This window comes from Trichechus manatus, unplaced genomic scaffold, assembly GCF_000243295.1.
Source record: "Trichechus manatus latirostris isolate Lorelei unplaced genomic scaffold, TriManLat1.0 scaffold00231, whole genome shotgun sequence".
Lineage (NCBI taxonomy): Eukaryota > Metazoa > Chordata > Mammalia > Sirenia > Trichechidae > Trichechus > Trichechus manatus.
In genome coordinates, this window is record NW_004444167.1 from 3205422 (window position 1) to 3228183 (window position 22762).

Below are 22762 nucleotides of genomic sequence, written 5' to 3' on the forward strand. Positions count from 1 at the left end.
TCAAGATATGGCTTCACAGTCCAAATGGCAAAGCTCTTTATTCTAGGTAGTTGGGAGAGAACGCTTTGAACATATGTCGAATCAACTCTGTGAATAAAAAAAGCTTAACAATTAACTTCATAAGCAGTCTTTGCATACTGCACACAAACAGCTGCTGAATTATATATCTCGCCTCCAACAAGACATGACCTGTGTCACCAAACAGTGCTCATCATCAGTCACTACTGAAGGTGAGTTGTTGTTGTTAGTTGCCATCGAGTTGGTTCAAACTCATGGTGGCCTCAGGTATAAGGGAACAAAGCACTGCCAGGTCCAGTGCCATCATCATGATTGTTGGTATGTTTGAGTGCTGAGAAATGGATTCTTCTTGCTAAGTATGGAAGTTATTAGGCTACTTGCCAAATATTCCCAATTCTTCTATTTCTGAGAAAATGGTAAGAATGTACCTCCATGCCTGCTTGAAGTGAAACACGGCTATGTGGCTTCTTTTGACCAATGGAATGGGAGCAGAAGTGATGTGTGTCACACCTGGGCAGAAGCTTTAATGACAACATGCAACAGACTACAACCTTTCTACGGCCACAGAGACCAGCAACGTTTTAGATGGTGTCCATCAGCCTAGGATCCTAATGAGGATGCTGTGGAAGAGATCCCAACCCTACACATCCACCTAATCTCAGTAGCCAGAATTGGGTAGAAAGCAAGATAAATGATAAAGAAATAAAGATACTATTTTAAGTAGATAGTTGTTACTGTAGCATAAGCCAGTTCATTCTGACTAATGCAGTTAGTCCATGTTATGGATTGGATTTCATCCCTTAAAAAGATGTTGAAGTCCTAATACCTACTCTTGTGAGTGTGACCCTGTTTGAAAACAGGTTCTGTATTTTGTTATGTCAGTGAGGTCATATCAAGTACAGTGGGTCTTAAACCTATTCTTATCTGAGTTGTATCTTATAAAGGGGAGTACAGACACAGAGAGGCACACACATAGGTGGTGGGTACCATGTGACAACTCAGGCAGATGCATCTACAAGTCCATGAAGACCAAGGATTGTCGGCAACTAATAGAGGCTGAAAGAGAAAAGATGGACCCTCCCCCAGAGCCAACATCCTGAATTTGGACTTCTAGTCTGCTAAACTGTGAGAAAATAAATTTGTGCTCTTTAAAGCCACCCACTTTGTGGTATTTTGCTATGGCATCAGTAGGAAACTGAGACAGTAAACAAAAGTGGATCTCTATTCTATAAAAATGAGAGCCAGCTCTGAACAATGGTGCATGAAAGCCACCCTTTGAGGTTATTGAATATTAATACTGACACAGCTAGCATGACTTGTCTGGTGACTGACCCATCTTGCTATGCACATTTATTTTCCTCTTTTAACCTAAAAGGGTAAAAATAAAGTGCTATGAGAGAAAAAGAAATAAGCCTTCATTTTTAACTAGAACTTGGAAGACAGGTGACTCAGGCCAGTGTTTCAACAAGAAGAACACTTGATAAAATGCAGATTCCTGTGCCCAAACTAAAACCGAATAAATATTTGAGGATGAGGTCTCCAAATCTGTGTCTGAAAGTCTCTCCAACTGACTCCTCCATACCCTAATGTATCAGACTTCTTGATTTGGGGCCAAAGGCTGCAAAACCAATAATGCTCAAATGTGTTTTGTTTGGGCAACACTGTATTTTATTTGTTTTCTTTTGAACTAGAGTTGGCTGGCCTTTAAAATCAAGAAACTTCCCACAAAAATCAAGATTTCCAACAACTTTTGAAAACTAACTGAGGATCTGGCAACTCTGATCATAAACGCTTACACGGCAATAATCAAAAAAAAATCTTAGCCCACTTCAGACAAGGAACGCTCTCTCCAGTTTTCCCTGTCTCCACAAGGCCCACCTCATTTCTTGATCTGTCCAGCCTCGGCAAGATATCTGAGTTTGGGTCTCCTTGTTCTGATTCCTGAATAATATGTTACACAAACTAGAGATTATACTCTGGAAAGTGGGGAAAACAAGAAGTCATTGGAGGATAGTGAAAAAAGAATTACATAATCAAATCTAATTTATAAAAAAACTGGCAATATGTAAAATGGTATAGGACTAGGTTTACATACTCAACTGTTCTTTCTGGGCAGGATAACATCTACTGGTCAGAATAACTTAACTGTGACTGAATGCAATCTCTGGATCAATGTATATAGTCAGGCACCATCTATAGGGGAAGCTGCTACTAAGTTTCAATGTCATCCAGAATTTCAGCTTAGGGCCACCAGATCTGCCATTTTTAAAAGACAAGACAGAAATCCACATTTTTACTAGAAATAACCTGAAGGTTTTAAGTCAATTATTTATTTAAAAACAAAAACAGGCCAGTCAATCACTTGGTTATCTCTACATAAGAAGATACACGCAGGAGACAGGAAAGGAATAAAAATCTGAAAGCGATTCTTGGATGGATTTTTAGCTCTTGTAGCTTGAAAGATGCTGATGCCATTAACTGTGCAAAAGAACCACAAGATAAAAAGGAGGAGAAAAATGATGAGTTCACTTTTCTAGAAGGTGAATTCGAGAAATTTATATACAAAGGATACAGTTCATCTTCTGTCTACTCATCTGTTCAACAAATATTACCATTAATAAGTATCTCCTAGAAGCATTATGCATAGTACTAGGGACAGAACTTCAAACAAGGAGTCCTAAATCTCTGCCTTTAGACACCTTAGATTCCAATAAGTGTATCATACATTTACAATATAGTACCGCAATGTTACAACAAATATAATAATGGATGGCTTTTTCAATAGGGGTGTGTATGGGGGAGTAATAGTCATATAAGGCCTCTAGAAACTATTAACATCTCAGTTAGAACCTGAAAAATGAAAGGTGTGTTTCCAATAGAGGTAATAGTCTGTATAAAGTATCACAATCTAGAAAAATCCAAACTAAACTAAAAAGTACACTGAAAATAAAAACAGAAACATCACTGAATCTGGATCTCCATGTCCAAGACAGTGATAAGTAGTGAGAGATGAAACCAGGATAGTGAACAGCAGCCAGAGCATTCACAACTGTACAAACTATTTTACACACTCCTGGACTTGATCCTAAATGTCATGGGTGGTCATAGAAAGGAGTCCATTCAGGCATTAACATAAGCAAATTTACATCAGAAAACAGGATCAGAAATACAGAGAGAGATTTGGGAATTAACTACATCTAGGCTGATACTTGAGGCTGTGGAATTGAATGAGATTTTTCTGGGAAAACATTAAAGTGAAAAACAATGAGAGTTAAAAGCCTAGAACCTTGGGGAACACCCACATTTAAGAAGTGAGAAAATGAAGAAAAACAGGAGAATCAAACTGTTAAGGAAGGCTAACCAAGACAAGAAGCAGAAAGAGTAAAGTTACTGAAGACAAGGTAGGTAGAGTTTCCAGAGGAGATGGGGCCGTTGGTGTCAAAAAGAACAGAGAATGAGCTTGAAAGATATGTTGCCATTTGGATAACAAATATAAAGAGTGTAGCACAATGTTTAGAAACATGTTGTGGTTAGATGCCTTCCAGTTACTTCCGACCCATAGCAATCCTATGTACAACAGAATGAAACTGCCCAGTCCTGCACCATCCTCACAATCATTGCCATGTTTGAGCCCATTGTTGAAGCCACCATGCCAATCCATTTTGTTGAGAGTCTTCCTCTTTTTTGCCAACCGTCTACTTAACCAAGCATGATGTCCTTCTCCAGGGACTGGTCCCTCCTGATAACATGTACAAAGTATGTGAGATGTAGTCTCGCCATCCTTGCTTCTAAGGAGCATTCTGACTGTATTTCTTCCAAGACAGATTTGTTCACTCTTTTGGCAGTCCATGGTATTTCCACATTCTTCGCCAATCCCATAATTCAAAGGCATCAATTCTTCTTCAGTCTTTCTTATTCATTGTCCAGCTTTCACATGCATTTGAGGTGACTGAAAATACCATGGCTTGGGTCAGGCACAACTAAGTCCTCAAAGTGGACTTTGAAGCATAAACACTAGGAAATATAATTTGGTACATTTATCACTACCTCAACTGTACCAATCACTTCCTAATCAAATCTTACTCTGCTTTAAGAGAAGCTCTTAATTGGTATTGGTATTTTTATGTAATGGAAGTACCTAGGTTTGTATAACCTCTAATTGCTGGGAGTTAAAAGAAGCCTTTGTACTCTTTTAGGCTGGACAAACTTTAGAGGCTTAACAGCCTTATTTCACTAAGTTGCATTCAGCCCCATACTCCGTCCCTCTATTTCTCTACAATGAAGGAAAAACTGGCTTTAGATTTCTGTTCCAAGAACCTTATTTTCTACTCTGTTTATCTTGAAACAAGCAACGGAAAAAAAAAAAACAGGGAGAGAGAAAATTTAGATGGAAGGGGCATAATAGGTCATTGGTCCCCTCATCTTCATGTTTTGGAAACGGTGGCACAGAGATAGTAACTGGCTTTTTTGAGATCATATGGCTTCCATGGAAAGGAAAAGGAATTTCCATGTATAAACTAGAGTTGTTTATACTCTTGTAAACTGCTTTGTCACCACAGCCTCCCCTGATCAAAACAAATGCCCTTTCTCCTCTTAGCAAGTCTTTAAAATTAAAACTCAATCAATTATGTACCAACTTAGGATCCTCCAATTTTATAATACGGTGTCTGGCAGGCACTCTAATACAAATCACTTATAATAATTTTTAAAGAAAAATGCACTATCCATTCAAAAAGAAAATTCTGAAACACTTAAATAGAGCATAAAAGAATTTAAACAGCTCTACTGTTTTTCTGTCTCCGAGATTATACATATAGTACAATTTCATTACCATAATACCTTATTAACAATTAAATTACTTTTATAATCAATTATTTATACTATCTTAGTTCATAATCTTCATCAGTTTTTTTCCTACAACTAGTTGCCAGCAACGTAAAACACACTTTTGTGAAGCAAAGTTCAAATACCACCATGATATTATCACACATTAGTTTTAATTTTTTCAGTATGTATAATATGTTCTTATTTATAGAGTGTGATACAACCAAAGTGTACTGATGACTGGACTGGATAGAGAAATTTTACTTAACATTATGCAGCCTATCCATAGAAATGAATGGTCAATCTAAAACTTACAAGTAATTTTAGAAAAGCATATTATAAGAAATAAATTTGTCTATGGTTATACTCTGATAAATATAATATCTATTACTGCCAGTCTTTAGAAACATAAATTATAAATTCCTGTCAGAGAAAACCATGGTAATAATAATAACAATAATAACTAATATTTACTGAGAACTTAAAGGGCTTCTTCTCTTCATTGCTCTTTATGAATGCCCCCCCTGGAGTTGTACAGTATGGTAGTTTTAGCAGAGCACTTCCTTGCTACTCAAAGTATGGCTCAAGGACCAGCAGCATTGGTAATTAATACCTGGGAGCTTGTTAGAAATGCAGAATCTTGAGCTCCACTAAAATGTACTGAATCAAAATCTGCATTATAACATCTCTATCCTGATTATTCATATAAAAATTAAAGTTTTAAGTAATTTAGGTATAATAACTCATCATTGCAACTATTATTTTCTATTTTACAGAGCAGGAAACTGAGGCACAGAAAAATTAAGTAACTTTTCTATAAGTTGTGGCAGACACTGCCAGGAGCCTACTGAATATGCAACACATCCTCCTTCTTTCTAGTAAATCCTCAATTTTCTTTAGGGAAGAAATGTGCCCAAACCCAAGTAGGACATTCATTTTCAAGATGCCTTCCTAGCTGGAAACTGCTGTGAGATAAAGGTAAAAATCAGCTGCAAGTGCTGGGTAAGGTTCCCTACCCCCCAGTGAAAGGAAAAGATGGAGCTAGTGCCATCCCTTCATTTTATTCTGGCTTTAACCATGGATATGACAGTGGTGCTGCAGCAGCCATCTTGAGACCATGAGGTGAGAAGCTTAAGGACAGAAGTCAACAATAAGGAAGAGAAGGGGGAAAAAATAGAAAGAGTCTGGTTCTTGACGGCATCATTTAGAACCTCAAGTAATGCTAGCATCCACCCACCTCAATACTTCTTGTGAGAAAATTTGTTCTCCATTAAAGTCACTGTAAATGGATTTTTCTCATACTTGCAGGCAAATATCTCCCTAACTGATGAAGACTACCATATTCTTTTTTTTACCTATATTTGATTATTTATTCCAATGCTAGGAAGAAAGACGTCCTTTGTTTCAACTGTCATTAAACTTGCACCATAAAAAGTCACTTGAGTTTATTATATCTTTTTCTAATGTCTTTAGACAGAAGTATTAAAGTGTCACACCACCCTCTCTGAGCTTGTGGGGAAAATTACAAAAATGACAGGTCACAAAACAGTCCCTAAACGGAAGGGTTGTGATGAAGAGACATCCGCTTTCTGCCCCACCAACTTTCATATCCATTCACTTAACCATACACCTGCCTGCTTTTCTTGTCTAGTGATAGGCTTTACTTCACCTCCCAGCTGTTCCCAGGCAGTGGCAACAGCAGAAGAAACTGCAGCTGCCCCCTGCAACTGGTGGCAGTCAGAAGTCTGAGAGCAAGAATGTCTGTGTTAGAAGCTGTCACCAAGGTGACGAAGACCAGATTGGGTGTGGTAGCAGCTAAAGGAGAATGACACATGCAGGCAACTTTGGTGGGACAGACAGAACTGCATCTAAACCTACATGTCTCCACCCTGAGTCAGCAATTGGATCTCCAGGGACTTTTCATCACCCCTGTATTACACGGATAATAAGATAAAGCTTAAATGACCCTCCTTGCTAAAGCTATGAGTCATTTCATCAGTTTGGTGCCAGCCAAAAATACCTTCAAAAGCTCTTCAAATCACCTGGGAAGCTTGATGGAATGAAAGTTGAAAGGAGTTCTTCTGCTACAGCAATATTCCCCTCACTACTTCACCTGCCTGGTCCTCTCGTTTAAGAATTCTGGGACTGTTATTCTGCTTTATATGTTTTAAGAATAAAGAGTAAAATTTTTATACATATTCTATTTAAAACAGTCTGATACTTTAACATAAGCACTACTAATAATATCATTCTATATATGGTTTTCTTGTTAGTTATCTTTGATCCCATAATTCTGTAACTATTACTATGCTAAGAGTTACTCCAAATGATAAAATACTCCATTTTAATGTGTAGTTACAAGCGACTTTACTGTTCTCTTAGCAATACTCTAATGACTACTGCCTTTAAAGTGGCCCTACATTCACCCCGTTCTTTTATAACACGCTCACCACCTAAGGCCACCCACTTGCTCTCTTAAGATTCTGAAGTTTCTCTTCCTTTAATATCTGTTGGAAGATTCTTTTGCTATTCTGCCAAGCACAAGCATCAGCCTCACATTTTTTGCTTCAATGATTATCCTCTTACATGCCCTAGATAACTAATTAAATCTATTCTCCCATATTACCCTCTACCGGACCTGAACACCCGCCTTGCAATTCTATTTTCTTTTAATTAAGACTTCTTCTCTCTTGGTATCCAAACTTTAATCTTCCTTGTAAACCTGGCTGGTATTTTAGTCCATTATTTCCTTTCCAGAGAAACTGAAGAGTTTCATATATAATCACAGTAACAAAAATGAATTTGTTTCATTTACCCTTAATCCTCTATGACTGACTTGCTTAATTCTATTGTAATGGCTCTAAAAAATTCATATAACTGAAAAAAAAATGGACTATCCAACCCAAAGGTTGGAGGAGTAACTCAGTATCTCTTGCTACAAAATCTAAAATCTTCTGAGTAATTAGTGATAGCAGAAGTCAGGGAAACCTCTCATCTCTTTCTAAAAGTCTCCCATGACAATTGTCTTCCTACCCAAACCACTTCTTCAGTTCAAGTCTGGAGTTCTCTTCTGTCTCCAAAAGCTTTTAATGTACATCATTCTAAAAGCACCCAATCCTTTTATTTTCTTAATGGAAAACAAATGCCTCCCTGATATCCACTAAAATACTTTAGGTGCCACTACAAAAAATAATCAAAATAATGGATTTTGGAATGCTGTTAGGAGATCTTTATAATTTTCAGTCTTGCTCCAATCTTCCTTAACCGTATGATCTAACTCTACTCCAACTGTACTACCTATTACAACAGATTCCTGAAATATTTACAAAATGGATTGGACTATGCCAACCATCTCCACAAAGCTGTTGAAAACAGTATTATTTTATTTTTTGACATTTATTTCTGTGAATACTATGACAGAAGAAAGAAAAATTTATTTTTATTTTATTATTTTTAAATGAAGTTAACAATACCCCAACTGAACATATCCTGTAAGGATATGGAAATGCCTCTATAGAGAAAGAATGGAACCACACATATTCCTGGAACAATCGCTGCGCTACTTTTTTCATTCATTCCTCTAAAATGGAGCTGACATCATGAGTGTTAACAAAGATATTTACAAAAAGATGCTCTTAGAACAAACTACTGCTTGTTTCCTAATTATATGTAAAACCATGTTTTCATTTTTACCATGTTAAAAATATTGAAATAAATAAGAATTATAAAGATAAAATTAAAATTGACATCACATAACTCATATATCAAATTAAGATGGAAATGCTAGTCCTACATGTTAGTTTCTTTAATTTACTAAAAATGTACACTAAAACATAAAAGATATCAAAACTACTACTATCTAGTTAGTGTAACTTATTTAAATGAAAAAATATAACGGAAGATCTGAAACATATCTTATGATAACCTGATGTCTCTGATTTGATGGGCTTCTATACGAAATCTATTTAGATGTAAACATGAATTTTATTCTTATCACAATGTACTCCTAAATAGTTAGATCTGTACTCCAAGTGGTGAGGGTATTTTAAGTTAAAAACAAGTTTTCAGAATTCTGTGTTGTGTCAAGAACATGAAAAATTCAAAAGACTAAATTTTAAGTTAATCTTAAAAATGAACTTAATGGTCATTACATTATACCCTATATCAATTATTATCTATATCACAGTGCATGTCTAGTTATTCTTCATTTATCTTTAGCTCAAAAGAAACTGAAATAAGGCAAAAAAAATGTTTTTCTTGATGTACCTCTGGGAACATCACTGTTAACACGAAGACCTCCAACTCCCCTGCTACAGGCCCAGAAAGACACGTTCCCTTGAGTGTTAACAATCACCTGCAGATGTCATAATTTCTAACCTGACAGTAAATAAACCAGAAAATACTTCCTTTTCTGAGAGAAGACTTATAGTTCAATAAAGGAAACTCAGGGTGATTATACAGTATTCTTAATTAATGTCAAGGACCCTCAAAATGCAGAAAGAGCCATAATATGATGTGATATGAATTTATGCAAAGGCCCAGTCTTGTTTATTATAGTATTCCCTGCATTTAGAACACTACCCAGCAACTCCTCGTCTTCAGTAAGAAACGGCTGAATGAATACAGCTGAAAAAAATATACAGGTATAGAACGTGGCTAACTCCAGTTGTATGGTACAAGCAAAGTGATGTCTCACTTCTCTAATCTTCAATAGCAGGTTCTTACAATGGAACATGTGTTGTACTGTTTGGAGTTATTTTGAGAATGATAATGTATGATCTATCCCCTCCCTCCAAGGCACTGCATCTCCTGGAAGACCAATATCGTATCTTATACATCTTTATATCCCACAGAGTGGTTTCTGGCACTTTATAAGCCTTCAATACACATATATTAAGGAATTAAATACTAGAATAATTTAATTTGACTCTTTCCATGTTAACACATTGAAAAGTAATGAACTGCCGGCTGACCAAGCTGTTCTTTTTGGCCATCTCCACCTTCGATATAAATTTCTACAATATGATTGAGCTGTAGCAATCAAAAAATGACACTAAAACAAATGGATTGGTCATGTCTGTGGTCCAATTTATCCACTTTGCATTAATGGGGGAAAAAACTTTGACTGCACCTGAGCTTAAGGGCTAAAGGGAAAAATACAGTGAGTGAGGCAGGCTTGTAGCTGGAAGAACAAAAATAAAGAAAAATAATGGTCCCTCAAATTATGAGTGAGGGCAACGCCTAATAGCAATGATCGACAGCAGAAATTGCTGCTAACTAAAAAGTCATTAAGGTGAAAACAAAGCCCTAGTGTTAGTTCATTAAAACAGAGTATTCTCTGGGCCATGCACTTCAATGATGTCACTTTGAATTTTGCCAAAGAGATGCTATCTGGGGAGAAAGCTCCACCATCCGATGTAATGCATACTAGTGCTGCCTTGTACCCAGCCTGCCTTTCCTGTAAAATAATCACAAACTCTATATCTAGTCACAACAAAAAACTGAGAAAAGTTCTGCAAAAATCCCTTACTCTAACCAATGCCTGAAGGAGCCTGTCACAGTACTGTTCTCAGACAGGGAATAGGAAAGACACACACACCATTAATGAGGCTGTGCAGAAATGCTAAGAGGATGTTCCTTAGTCTTGCCTTGGAATATTAAAAAGAAAAATCCAAAACTCCACACATAACATGACTATGGTTTCTAGTCTAACCTCACATGCACTGTCATGAAGCCCATCAGTACACTGTTTCTGTGCCAGATGGAGAGAAGAAGGGCAGGCCCCAGAAACAACTGAAGGAACTGACTTTGAAAGCTGTGTCCAGGGTCCCCAGCCTCCCCAGTGGTATCCCACTTCAGGTGATCAGTGCCTTTCTGCATTCTGTGCTTTATAGCGCCCAAAAAACAATATCAAGTAAATAGGAAATGACAAATAACTTGATATCAATCATTTACATCTTCACTGAAAGCCATCTACACGCTTCTGTGGACTCACCCTGATTTATTTCCATTTTCTTACTCATGAGAATCAAATGGAGTGCTCTCTGTGACCATCAGGCTGACTCAAGTGCGTGGAGCTGATTTGATGGTAGAGAGTCCAAAAGGCCCTGAAATCTTAAGCTTAATGCTTGTTGTAAAGATTATTCTACTCAGGGCACTTTAGGGGCTGCAAGGGAGCTGAGTCAGAAGAGAAGGGAGACTAGATTCTCAGCTGCCTCAGGGCTCTGGGGAGCATTGGCCCAACTGCAGCTGATGAATGAGGAGAAGGATGTCAAACCTCGAAGCTTTTCAAGGAGGCGAAAGCCCCAAGTTTCTGGAGTTTACCCTGCCTCCATCTGGGACTAGAACTATTTAATAGCCCAGTCCATTCCCCTCTGGTCTTCTTTCAACCCATCTTTTCCCTATCTTCCCTCTTCATTTCTATATACTGAGAATTCAGACCATTCTCAGTGTGTTGTCTCTCGCACGATGCCTCCACCACCCCTTGCCTTAAAGGTAAGTATGATGCTACCAACCATCAAAGGACTCTGTGTGGCACAAGTGGTTTGCAATCAGCTGCTAAAGTAAAGGTTGGAGGTTCAAACCCATCTAGCCACTACACAAAAGAAAGCCCTGATAAACAACTTCCATAAAGATTACAGCCAAGAAAACCCTATGGAGAAGCTCTACTCTGTAACACATGAGGTTGCCATGAAACAGGGGCTGACTTGACAGCAGCTAACAACATCAACCAAGCATCAAGCATACATTCTATAGTTGTGAGACCCAACGTTTTTGCTGTTCAAGTACCTGGGGCATCCCAGGTTAGATTAGTGGTCATGCTTTTGCTTTATGTCCTATAATCATCAATTTCACATGGTGAACTTTTATTTTGTAAATATAACTTTATACTATAGGGGAAGTCATTATCTTGATGCCAAACTGTTATAATAATAATAATCAAACAACACATTCCATTGGGCAAATCCACTGCAAAAGACTTCTTTAAAGTGTTAAAAAGCAAAGATGTCACCTTGAGGATTAAGGTGCGCCTGACCCAAGCCATGGTATTTTCAATTACCTCATATGCATGCAAAAGCTGGACAATAAATAAGGAAGACCGAAGAAGAACTGATGCCTTTAAATTACAGTATTGGCGAAGAATATTGAATATACCATGGACTGCCAAAAGAACGAATAAATCTATCTTGGAAGAAGTACAACCAGAATGCTCCTTGGAAGCGAGGATGGCAATACTTCGTTTCAGATACTCTGGACATGTTATCAGGAGGGACCAGTCCCCGGAGAAGAACTTCATGCTTGGTAAAGCAGAGAGTCAGCGAAAAGGAGGAAGACCCTCAATGAGATGGACTGACACAGTGGCTGCAACAATAGGCTCAAACATAACAACAATTGTGAGGATGGTGCAGGACCAGGCAGTGTTTCACTCTGTTGTACACAGGGTAGCTATGAGTCACAACTGACTTGATGGCACCTAACAACAACAATAATTATCAATGGCAATAGATGTCAGATTTCTTTTGCTATTGGTTTTATTTTTAGAAATTCAACATACACAAAGGTTTGTCCAAAAAATGAGACTGACTGTATAAGGTACACATAAATACCTCCTTTCTTTAACTCTATTATGTGTGCTCTGTATTTTATCACTCTTTAGAAGTTCAGGTTTTATAAATTAAAAAAACTTTGAGTGATGCCTTCTATTGCATCCATAGTAGAAACAGTAGTAGGACCAGCAATAACAGCAATATTATCTAACTGTATTGAGTTCCTAATGAGTTTATCAGACACTGTCCAAAGGACTTAAATGCCAAAAAATAATAACTCCAAACCAACAAGGCATAGACTTTCATGCCCATTTTACATATAAACCAAAATAAAGAGAGGTTTAGTAACATGCTAAAAGTCATGAAGTTAATATACAGCTGCGGCAGAATTCAAATCCAAAGTTGTCAGCATCCAGTGCCACTGATCTCAACCATTACTTTATAAAATAATACAATGCTATTTTGAGGTTAGATTTCCCACTTATGTTCTAGGAGAAACCAGATTTTTCTGTGTTAACTTTGCCCTCCAAACAGCCTATAATAAAATTCACAGAAACATGTATCATACACCTATCTACAGCCTAAAGATAAGTCTATGACCTGTCCTCATGATTTTCATGGCTTTAGAAATAAAGCATCATCAAGGGCCAGAGTAGAAAACAACAGCACTGTGGTTGGGGTGGATCCATCTAGACAGCCTCCTCAAAACAGCTTCTCGAAATGCAGTTAAGCACAGTGCTCAATCTAGATTTTCCAGACTGAATTTACAATTTAGATACAAGCCTTGTCATTTCTAACAGTTGTCACTGCTAAACACTGTGGATGTTAACTGTCATAAATATATGAGGTCTAGCTACACATTCATTTTTCCAATGACCCCATAAAATGGTTCCAAAAAACAAATGTTGCTCCTGTTATTCAGTAAACAATTTGAAAGCCTCTTATGAAACGTAAAAATCCATAGACACCCCGAGTTGTTGACGCCAATGATTAAAATGAAGACAGAAGGATAAACCGATCTGGCTATTAGTTCTAGATAATCTGAATGCGTGTACTTGATAGATAAGACGTCAAGGCAAACCCATCTCAAGTTTCAAGTTCATGAGGAAGCAGGCCAACCAAATGCACAAGACCTACCAACATTTTCTTGACTTGTGTTAAAAGAACACTACCTTAAAAGATGATGCAGGTGAGAACTTACCTCTGTTGTTTCTAACAATAATACTCGTTGCCATCGAGTCAATTCTGACTCATAGCTACCCTAGGCCACACTAGAACTGTCCCATAGGGTTTCCAAGGATGTAACCTTTATGGAAGCGACTGCCACATCTTTCTTCTACGAAGCAGCTGGTGGGTTCGAATCACCAGCTTTTTGTTAGCAGCCAAGCACTTAACCATCGTGCCACCAGGGCTCCTTCTAAAGATAATAATACCTATCAATTATATGAAACATTATGCTTTTTAAGAATTTTAATTTACTTGGACCACACAATATCCTTGTGATTATAAATGGAGTAAGAAGAACCTCTCCTTCCATTTCACAGATGAGTAAATTAAGTCATAGATGGGATAAATGACTCACCCAAAATCATACATTTATTTCATGGCAGAATCACAGCTAACATAAGTAACGAGTTTGAATAACTGGTGTAATAATTGTTCCAGTTACCAAGAAATCAGCCTAAAACATGTCAATGAAAATAGTGAAAGGCCCTGATGGTAATTAAATGTTAATTACTCCATTGATTTTTAAGGCTAAGAGAGATTATATTGTTGATTCTTTTTATGGTAGTAAGCTAAAAAATACATGAATAAAATTAAAATTCATTCAAGAAATATTTAATAGAGTGCTCACTATGTGCCAGGCACTCTTCTAGATGCTTGGGATAATACATTAGTGAATCAAGCAATAAAACAGGCAAAAATCCATGACATCATAGAGCCTACATTCTAGCAAATGAGACAAACATGAGCAACTGATATAATGGTAATAAGTACATAAACTAATAATCTTGTATTTTAAAAGAAGAAAGTGTTAAAGAATAAAAAGGAATAGTGAAGCTGGGTAAGGAGGACCAGATCATTGCTGAGGTTAGACATAGCGCAGTGTTTATTAGGTTGGTCTGGGCAGACCTCATTGAGAAGGTGAGTTTTGTGGATATCTGGGGAAAGAGGGAATTACTAAGCAAAAAAGTCCCAAGGAGTATCCTGACTATCCTGGTGTGTTCAAAGAACAGCAAGGAAGCCAATGTAGTTGAAGCAGTGTTAGCAAGAGAGACTTGTGGGAGGTGAGGTCAGGGAAGGAATGTGAGGACAGACTATGCAGGGGCTTGGCTTTTATTCTCAATAAAATAGGGAGCCACTGCAGGGTTCTGAGCAGTAGAGTGGCATGATCCCGCTTAAATTTTAAAGAAGATGTATTATTAATTATTACTATAATTAATTATTAAATACTTTAAAATTTAGTCACCCAAAGTATTGCATAATCTTTGACATACACATGAATCTCAATTTACCCTCCAAAAAACCAAAACCAAACACACTGCCATCGTCAATTCCAACACATGGCTAACCCGTGTGTTACAAAGTAGAACTGTTCAATACAGTTTTCTTGGCTGTGACCTTCAGGGAAGCAGACTGCCAAGCCTTTCTTCCGCAGTGCCACTGGGTGGGTTTGAATCATCAACCTTTAAGTTAGCAGTGGAGAGCAAACCATTTGCGTCACCCAGTCACCTTTTTTACTATCCATCTCTCCCAATAAGATACTATGAATCCCATTTTCCCAAAGAAAATATCAAGGCTCAGAATCTCTAAGTAACTTGCCTTGGGTAAGATATAACCAAAACCAATTGCCATCAAGTTGATTCCAACTCATGGCAACCCCATGTATAACGGAGTAGAACTGTGCTCCGTAGGGTTTTCAATCTGATTTTTCAGAAGTAGATCACCAGGCCTTTCTTCCCCGGTGCCTCCGGGTAGACTGGAACCTCCAACCTTTCAGTTAGCAGCCAGGCACATTAACCATTTGTACCACCCAGGGACAAGGTAAGATATAGTAAGTAGTAAAGCCAGGTAAAATGAACATTTTTTTTCTAACTTGTAGTTGACAACTGTCTTCTCTTTCCTATGCTCTCATTTATATTAAATTTATAAAGGAAAAAATTATTGAGATTAATTATCCAGATAATTCAATCACAGAGATGCTCAATTTGATATATTAAAACTGAATCAAACACATTTTCCTCTTATTATTAATTTCTTAGATGTAATGATACAAGTAAGTTTCCTCAACTATCTATTTGAAATGACATGTATATTCAAGATAAGAATTTTGGATGCAGAAGTCATAACAATAGTTTAAATGTGTAACAATACATTTGACAGTTTTTCAGTCTTTAGTAATCGGACATTATTTAACTGTCTACTACATGCCAGTCATTATGCTAAATTATTTGCATATATCATCACACTTAATGTTTATCAAACATTCTAAGATAGGTATCAGTAATTCAATTTTATAAATGACAAGTGTGGACCCAAAGATGCTAAGTACTGAAAGGTCACATGACTCCTAAGCACCAGAACAGCGATTTTACCTAAATCTCCACAGTCTAAAGCTACGTTCTCATCACTAAGCAACACTGCCTCACTGCAGCATGATGCACGTGTCACCTCAACATCCCTAACTAAAAGATCAGCCAAATATGAGTGACCCCATTTCACAGATGATTAACTCACAGTAGAAAAGTTAATCAAGCAATCAACATTTATTTTAGGGCCACAATAAGCAAATCAATATTTAGTTGCTAAGAGCACAGAGGATTTATGATAAAATATGTAGCCTCAACGAGCTTACAATCTTGTTAAGGTAACAACAGACTCATAAAAAAGGTAATAAATACTACAAAATAGCACACAGTAAGTACCAAATAAGACACAGCCAACAAACACTAAAAAAATTCAGCAGAGAGATAAATAAACTTGGGCTGCTTCAATTCTCTCAGAAATGCTGTTACTAAAAAGGACTGGTGCTGAGTTGATCTTTACAGGAAAGAAATGATTAGGTCAGTATAGAGGATGAGGAGAAATAATTCCAGATGTCAACAAATTATCAATCGAAAATGAACAGATGAAGTTAGAAGGGGAGGACTGATAACAGACAAAATGGTAAATGAAGGCAGAGAAACACATTGTAGAAAACCTTGATTATTAAATTAGGAATTTAGAATTGCTAGCATGTGACACCTGCTCTGCGCATACACCTTTTGTTTGCTCAATCCTCTCAACAACCCTATAAGGGAGTAAAGTAGATGTAGCATGGCCATTTTAAAGCTAAGGAAACAAACACAACACAGTCTTGTATGTGTGGATGGAGCAGAAATTCCAGTCTAGATCTATCTGCCTCTACCGTCTGTGTTCCTTCTACTACTCCTTCACCACCATCTGCCAAAGCAATGAGGAGCCACCAAAGGTATTTGATCAAGAGAAGAGAGTGTCATGAAAGCACTGTGAGACTAAAAGAAGACTAAGGTGACTGTGAGATATTAGCCCCTAACATACCTGATAATTAGAGGATTGGAGAAGGGACACAGTAAGGTAAGAAAGTCCACTTAGTCTATTGCATTAATCCAAATAACAAGGCAATGAGGACTTTGAGTGCTGACAATCGAAAATAAAAGGATGTAAACGATATTACAAAAGAAGTATGAAGAAATTAACGAGAATACCCAGGTCCTTTATAATACACAACCATATAATGAGAGTGTAAATAGTCATCCTAAAAATTCAAAGAGACAAAGTCTTCAAGTTCAAATATTTTAAGATTTTCAGACAGTATATGATTTATTTAAAAATAATAAAATCTACAGCTTAGGGAAAACATCTGCATTAGTGCAAGCTACCTCTTAAACCACCATCATGAATTATGGCAGACTTATGCCCGACACACTTATATGAGTTTAGCATTGGCTCATTGCCACATATGCTGACATGAACGATAATTCCTTATATCCATGCCCAGTAAGCATATTAATTACTAAGGAGCTATCCTCTTCCTTTTTGTCTTTTATAAAAATATGTGTTGAGATGTAACGTGTCATGTTTGTGAACTTTATTCCTCTGTGGGGCTCTTCTCTTAAAATGGTAGCACCAATTTGCCACCCAGGGATTCAAATAAAAAACTAATAGTAATTAAATGGTATGTTATTCAACAACAAGTTGGATTTCTTCTGAATGTTTTCGACCCTTTGATAATCCAAACCATGCAATGTCAAAGAAATACACGGAATTAAAAGCCACCTATATTTTTCAAAGAAAATATTTACATAAACATCTAGGCATTTAGTGAATCCAAATCTTTTCAAACAACTTAATGTTGCAATGTTATCAATTTGGAAATAACCAGGCTAACTACATAAACTTTTGATTAACATCAAGTGTTCAACTAATTCGCCTTAATTTTCAAATAATTGTTAAACTGAATACCCTAGTAAGTACAAAACACACATGAGAAATGTGTGTATTCCGCTATGTTTGTGTGTGTGTGTATCTTTATACGTGTCACATTAGAAATGATGAGTAATAACATTTTGACTCAGAATCCTTTCAGGAATTTCACACTTACGCATATTTTCACCTGATCTTCTTAGTGCCACCTAACTAAGATGAAGCATAATTAAAATGTAACATGTTCACAAAGACTAATTTCCTTACCTTTATAAATATAGATTTGTTTCGTTGAAAATGTTTAGAAATGAAATGAAACTGCACCACAGTCTAATACATTTACGCCTACAGCTAACGTATATCTAAAATGCCTTTGAAAGTTTAAACAATATCAAACCTGTACTGTATTTAGAACTATTACATGTGTGTAAAGAAATATCATTTTACAGTCCTAATAGGTGTATCTGCTGAAATGCAGCACAAATACTCTTTTATTTTTTTAGGCTTCTACTTTCTGTATACCTGTACTGGTGTGAACACAGACATCTGCAAAATACAATAAAGGAATCTGTAACACTACACAAGCGTATCAGCTCAATACTTTTAGACTTTAATACACTCTAAGTTCAAAAAATTTAGACATTAGAAATAATTAACGTCAAAACTATTCATGCAGGAAGTCTGGCCCATATGATTTTAGGCATTTTAGGCATTTAGGCAAGATATGTTAAATACATTATGTGTAAATAATAGGAATCACAGATGATGTTTGTTTCACATACCTTACTATTTTCTATAGTTTTTTTAATACATAATGATGTATTCATATATAAAAAGTATTAAAATATGAATATAATCCTTAAATTTTATAGGCATTATTTTGTGAGAGTTTAAAAAAAGTAAAACTATTTTTACCTCCCAGTCCTGGTCTAAGCCGATTATCGTAACCATCCAGAAGTCTGTCTAGAATTCTCGTAAAGATGGTAATGTTATTTTTAGCCTCATCTTCTTGGATGTTAGCCAGCACCAACCTAAACAGATAATTTTACAAGCTGATATATATACATATATATACATTAGTGTGTTTTGCAATGGCCAGCATGCTCTTCTTCCTTGAATTTAAGCTATTAGTGTCCCTCATTTTCCTCCTTTTTTCACTTCTATAAATACCAGTGTGCCTGCTGGGAAGGTAAACATACTGTTGAAAACGGTTACTAAATATTAGATGATTAGAAAGTTTGATATCAACCTTATTTCAGATTTCTACCACTTAACATGCTGTGTAGACTTTTCTTTCTAAAATCCATTCCCTAAAATAGAGTATAATTGTAGATTATCACACATAGATACAATTAGTAGTATTACTCTACAGTTAGGAGGGTACAATAATCAAAGGGACTCATGAAATAATTCTTTAGTTGATTTGAATATTAACTGGAAAATAAATTGCCTCCTTGGAGGTATAAAATTTCTCTATGTCCCTCATAACTGTCTTTCTTTTTCTCATAAACCAAGATGATTTCCTTACTTTGGATATACCTCCACCCAATGGCCAAGTGCAATATAGACATCAGGAAACTCCGCTGGCCTTGCTCCAAGCTCAACTGACGCCAGGGAGGTGGAGATGGGCTCTGAGGGGATCAGCAACACACACACAGCTGCAGTGAGCCTTGGAGGGGCAGTCCCTTCTGACTGGTCTCCGAGGAGAGAGATAAGGGGCTACATGAAGATTAAAAGGCTCAGGCACATTTTTTGTGACAAATTTGCAGAAAGAACAAATGGTCTTAAAATATCCACAAAACGGGTTAGAAACAGTGATATTTTTCCCCCATCATTTCTCTATCATAAAGCCAGAGACCTGATTTTGTGACATCCAGCAATCTGATGCAGAAGAAATTGGATGTATAAAACAGAATGTCCTTTTTCACTGCCATTTCTTTCCCGGAGTGATTCAGAGATTTAAATTACTTCCTAAAAAGAATCAATTATATAATGCAATAAAATACTGACTTTAGCATTACTAGTCAAATATAGAACAGAAAACCAGTGGAGAGAAATACGGGTAAGCACTGAGGATTTTCAGTGATTATTAATTTATCATGGCTTGTTCACTTTTTCAAGTTCAAAATCTATGTGTGATTGCATTTTCACCAAGGGATACTGTGTAAAATATTGAGAGTCCATTTGAATTTAAATGACTGCAAAACTAGTAGCTAAAAACTGTACTAGTAAATCAAAACACTGATAATCAATTTCAAACAAATATTACTCTTAGAGCAGAGAAAATTATCAAAACACTGATATAAGGATAAAATTTTTTAATTACAGAAGTAAATTATTCCATATCCTCTAGCCTCAAAAGTTCCTATAATGCCTACTTAATCTAATTTTAAAACCAATCGCTAAGGTTGTCATAAAGTTCCACATAGATATTTTCACTCAAAACTGTTTTTTTAAATCACATGTCATATTTTCCTTCGAAAGTTAATATTCAGATGTTAAAGGAGTTGATATTTTCCAATATAAAAAAATAAAGCTTATAAAAAGGTTTCTTCTCAATTCTAGAAGACAGTGTTTTAGTATTTTGGCAATTACTTGGACAGGAAAAAGAAAAATTAAAGGGAATAAAGATATAATAAACACTGGTTAGAAAAAAAAAGGAAGATTTCACATTCTTATGAAACTTGTATTTTAAGTTATCTGTTATTTTGGAAATCATACCCTAAAGGCATTCAACATTTAAGGTACTATGATAAAAATAAGAATAGACTACAATTAAGGTGAAGTTATTGAAAGCAATAAAAAGTAATCGCATATTTGCAGAGCATTAGTTACATGTTTAAAATAGGTAATTTTTATAATAGTAACCATTTTCGAATAAAATATCTCTAAATCAATTTATTAAAAGTCGACTAATAAATCAAGCTTTTGTTTTATTGTGATTGTGGAGTTGTATACTACCTCCCCCTAGAGGTTTAAGACTCACACATCATTTGGGTTTTTCTACACTGAATAAACAGCCAAGACCATAAAAAAAAGAAAAAGAAATATTAAGTTAACACTCAAATCATTTTAGCTTGTGCTTTTCTGTTTGGCTTCAAGGAAAACTGTTCGCTTCCTTACTAAATTCTGTTGTGATTATGAGCACATTTAACTTTATTTCAATTCTTTGTGAGACTATATCACTCAAAGGATATTCCTTCTTTCAGTGGAATTTTTCATTGTTTTTTTTTTGTTTGTTTGTTTAGAAAATGTTTCTGTTTTCTTTTGTATTTTATCTTTAAAAACAAGTAGCAATGAACTTTTTATAGACTCTGCCACTTCATACTTCAGTATCCTGGTACAACCTTTTCCATTAGAAATAATTCTTCAAAATAACCCAGATCTCAAAAGCCATCCCTACATTGATGGCATTCAAGACACGTTTACACTGAATTAGAACAATCAAATATAATAAATGTCTCACCTGGCTGGATTCCACACCAAGAAAAGCAGAAGCAGCAACTGCATGTTGTAAATGTTCCATTTTGTCTTCATTCCCGTTTTTTGTAAAGGCTGGGAAGAAAAAACAAAAGATACTTAAAATTACATTCAATCCTCACCATCCAAGTAACCCAAAGATTTGTCATTTCGGGGGGGGGGGCAAAAACCTAAAGGCCGCCTCCCCCATTCGTTACGCCCTACACTCACTCCACTGGAGTAATCTCTATAGCTTTGACAGCAAGATGACCAAGTAAGTATTCAGACTTTGCTCTGCCAGAAACTTCCCCCGGCCCCATCGTTAGCAAACACTGTTTTGTGCACACATGTAATAATAACACCAGGGACCCTAGCGAATATATGAGCTGGAGAAGGATATGGGGTGGAAGGGAAAGTGGAAACCGAGAGGAGAGGTGGGTACTTCATGCCACAACCCTCTCAACCAAGACCACCCCCACAAACACAGCAAAAAAAGCTAGGGGCAGTCAGACCACTTTTTAAATTATTCTTCTTTTCATTATAGTCACCTGCAGTCCTCACGTCTTCACTTCTTCACTCCTCCTGAAATAAAATAAAAGAATCCCCTTTCCTGCCCATCCACAGTTGCCCAAGACCACGTCTTGGAGCTAGCCGGGATCGGATCAACTGCTGCGAAACGACGCGTCTGACCACTGTTCAGGAGTCGACGACCACAATAAGAGAATGAGCGTGAGGCTCCCGGATCAAGCACCAGGCAGGCAGGCAGCGGCAATCATAGTGTGCAAAGTTGAAGACTATAAAAGAGCGAGGCTTACGTACCGCCGGGCGGGCGTCTTGGATCTTATTGTAGTTGCAAAATACGCTTCTGGGGGTAAGTATGGAAATTATTATTTTAAATGCACTCCGGGGGTGGGGGGAGGCTAAGCCTCCTAGGTTTCCAGGGAGCATCGTAGAGTGGGGTGGGGGGAGATGAGACATGCAAGGGAGGCGAAGGCAAATGGGAAACGGTCCCCGTGTTGGGACCACGCGTGCAACCCTACCTGAAGCAGCAAGCCGAATTCGGTGTTTTCCTCCCTTTGCCCTGATCTTGAGGAGACAGGAAACTTGCGAGTGAGAGATGAGAGAGATGAGAGAGAGTACGAGAGACTGCAGCAGCAGCCGCGGAGCTAGCGGGACCGTTGGGCTGGTAGGAAGCCAGAAGGGAGCGCGAAGAGCGGCAGCAGCGGCGGCGGCGGCGGCGGCGGCGCGAGTAGGAGACGAAGGCGTCGGTAGTGGCGATAATGGGCGGAGGAGGAGGAGGAGGAGGAAGAGGAGGAGGGGGGAGCGACGGCAAGAGCGGGCGGAGCGGCGGTGAGGGGGATGAGGAAAACGCGGGCGGAGGCGCGGTGCGCGCAAGCTGTGGCGGGCACGAGCCCCGCGCCTATAGGAGGAGGAGCCAGGCTGAGGAGGAGAGCTAATCATGTTCCCAG

The 22762-nt window shown here is 37.3% G+C and overlaps 1 protein-coding gene and 1 pseudogene across 2 annotated transcripts in view; one reads left to right on the plus strand and one right to left on the minus strand.

Annotated features, from left to right (window-relative positions):
- The window catches only part of GABRA2 (gamma-aminobutyric acid type A receptor subunit alpha2), a 160544-nt gene extending 139173 nt beyond the window's left edge, over positions 1 to 21371 (minus strand). For both annotated transcript variants that reach the window (XM_004389029.2, XM_023742989.1), the window contains exons 1-2: positions 21301 to 21371; positions 18750 to 18865 (exon numbers count right to left, since the gene is read on the minus strand). In XM_004389029.2, the coding sequence (XP_004389086.1) occupies positions 18750 to 18865; positions 21301 to 21371 (187 nt within the window). The remainder of the gene's footprint in view (positions 1 to 18749; positions 18866 to 21300) is intronic.
- Positions 21372 to 22410: 1039 nt separating this feature from the next.
- LOC101341879 (phosphatidylinositol 4,5-bisphosphate 3-kinase catalytic subunit beta isoform pseudogene) overlaps positions 22411 to 22762 on the plus strand; it is a 43942-nt pseudogene continuing 43590 nt past the window's right edge.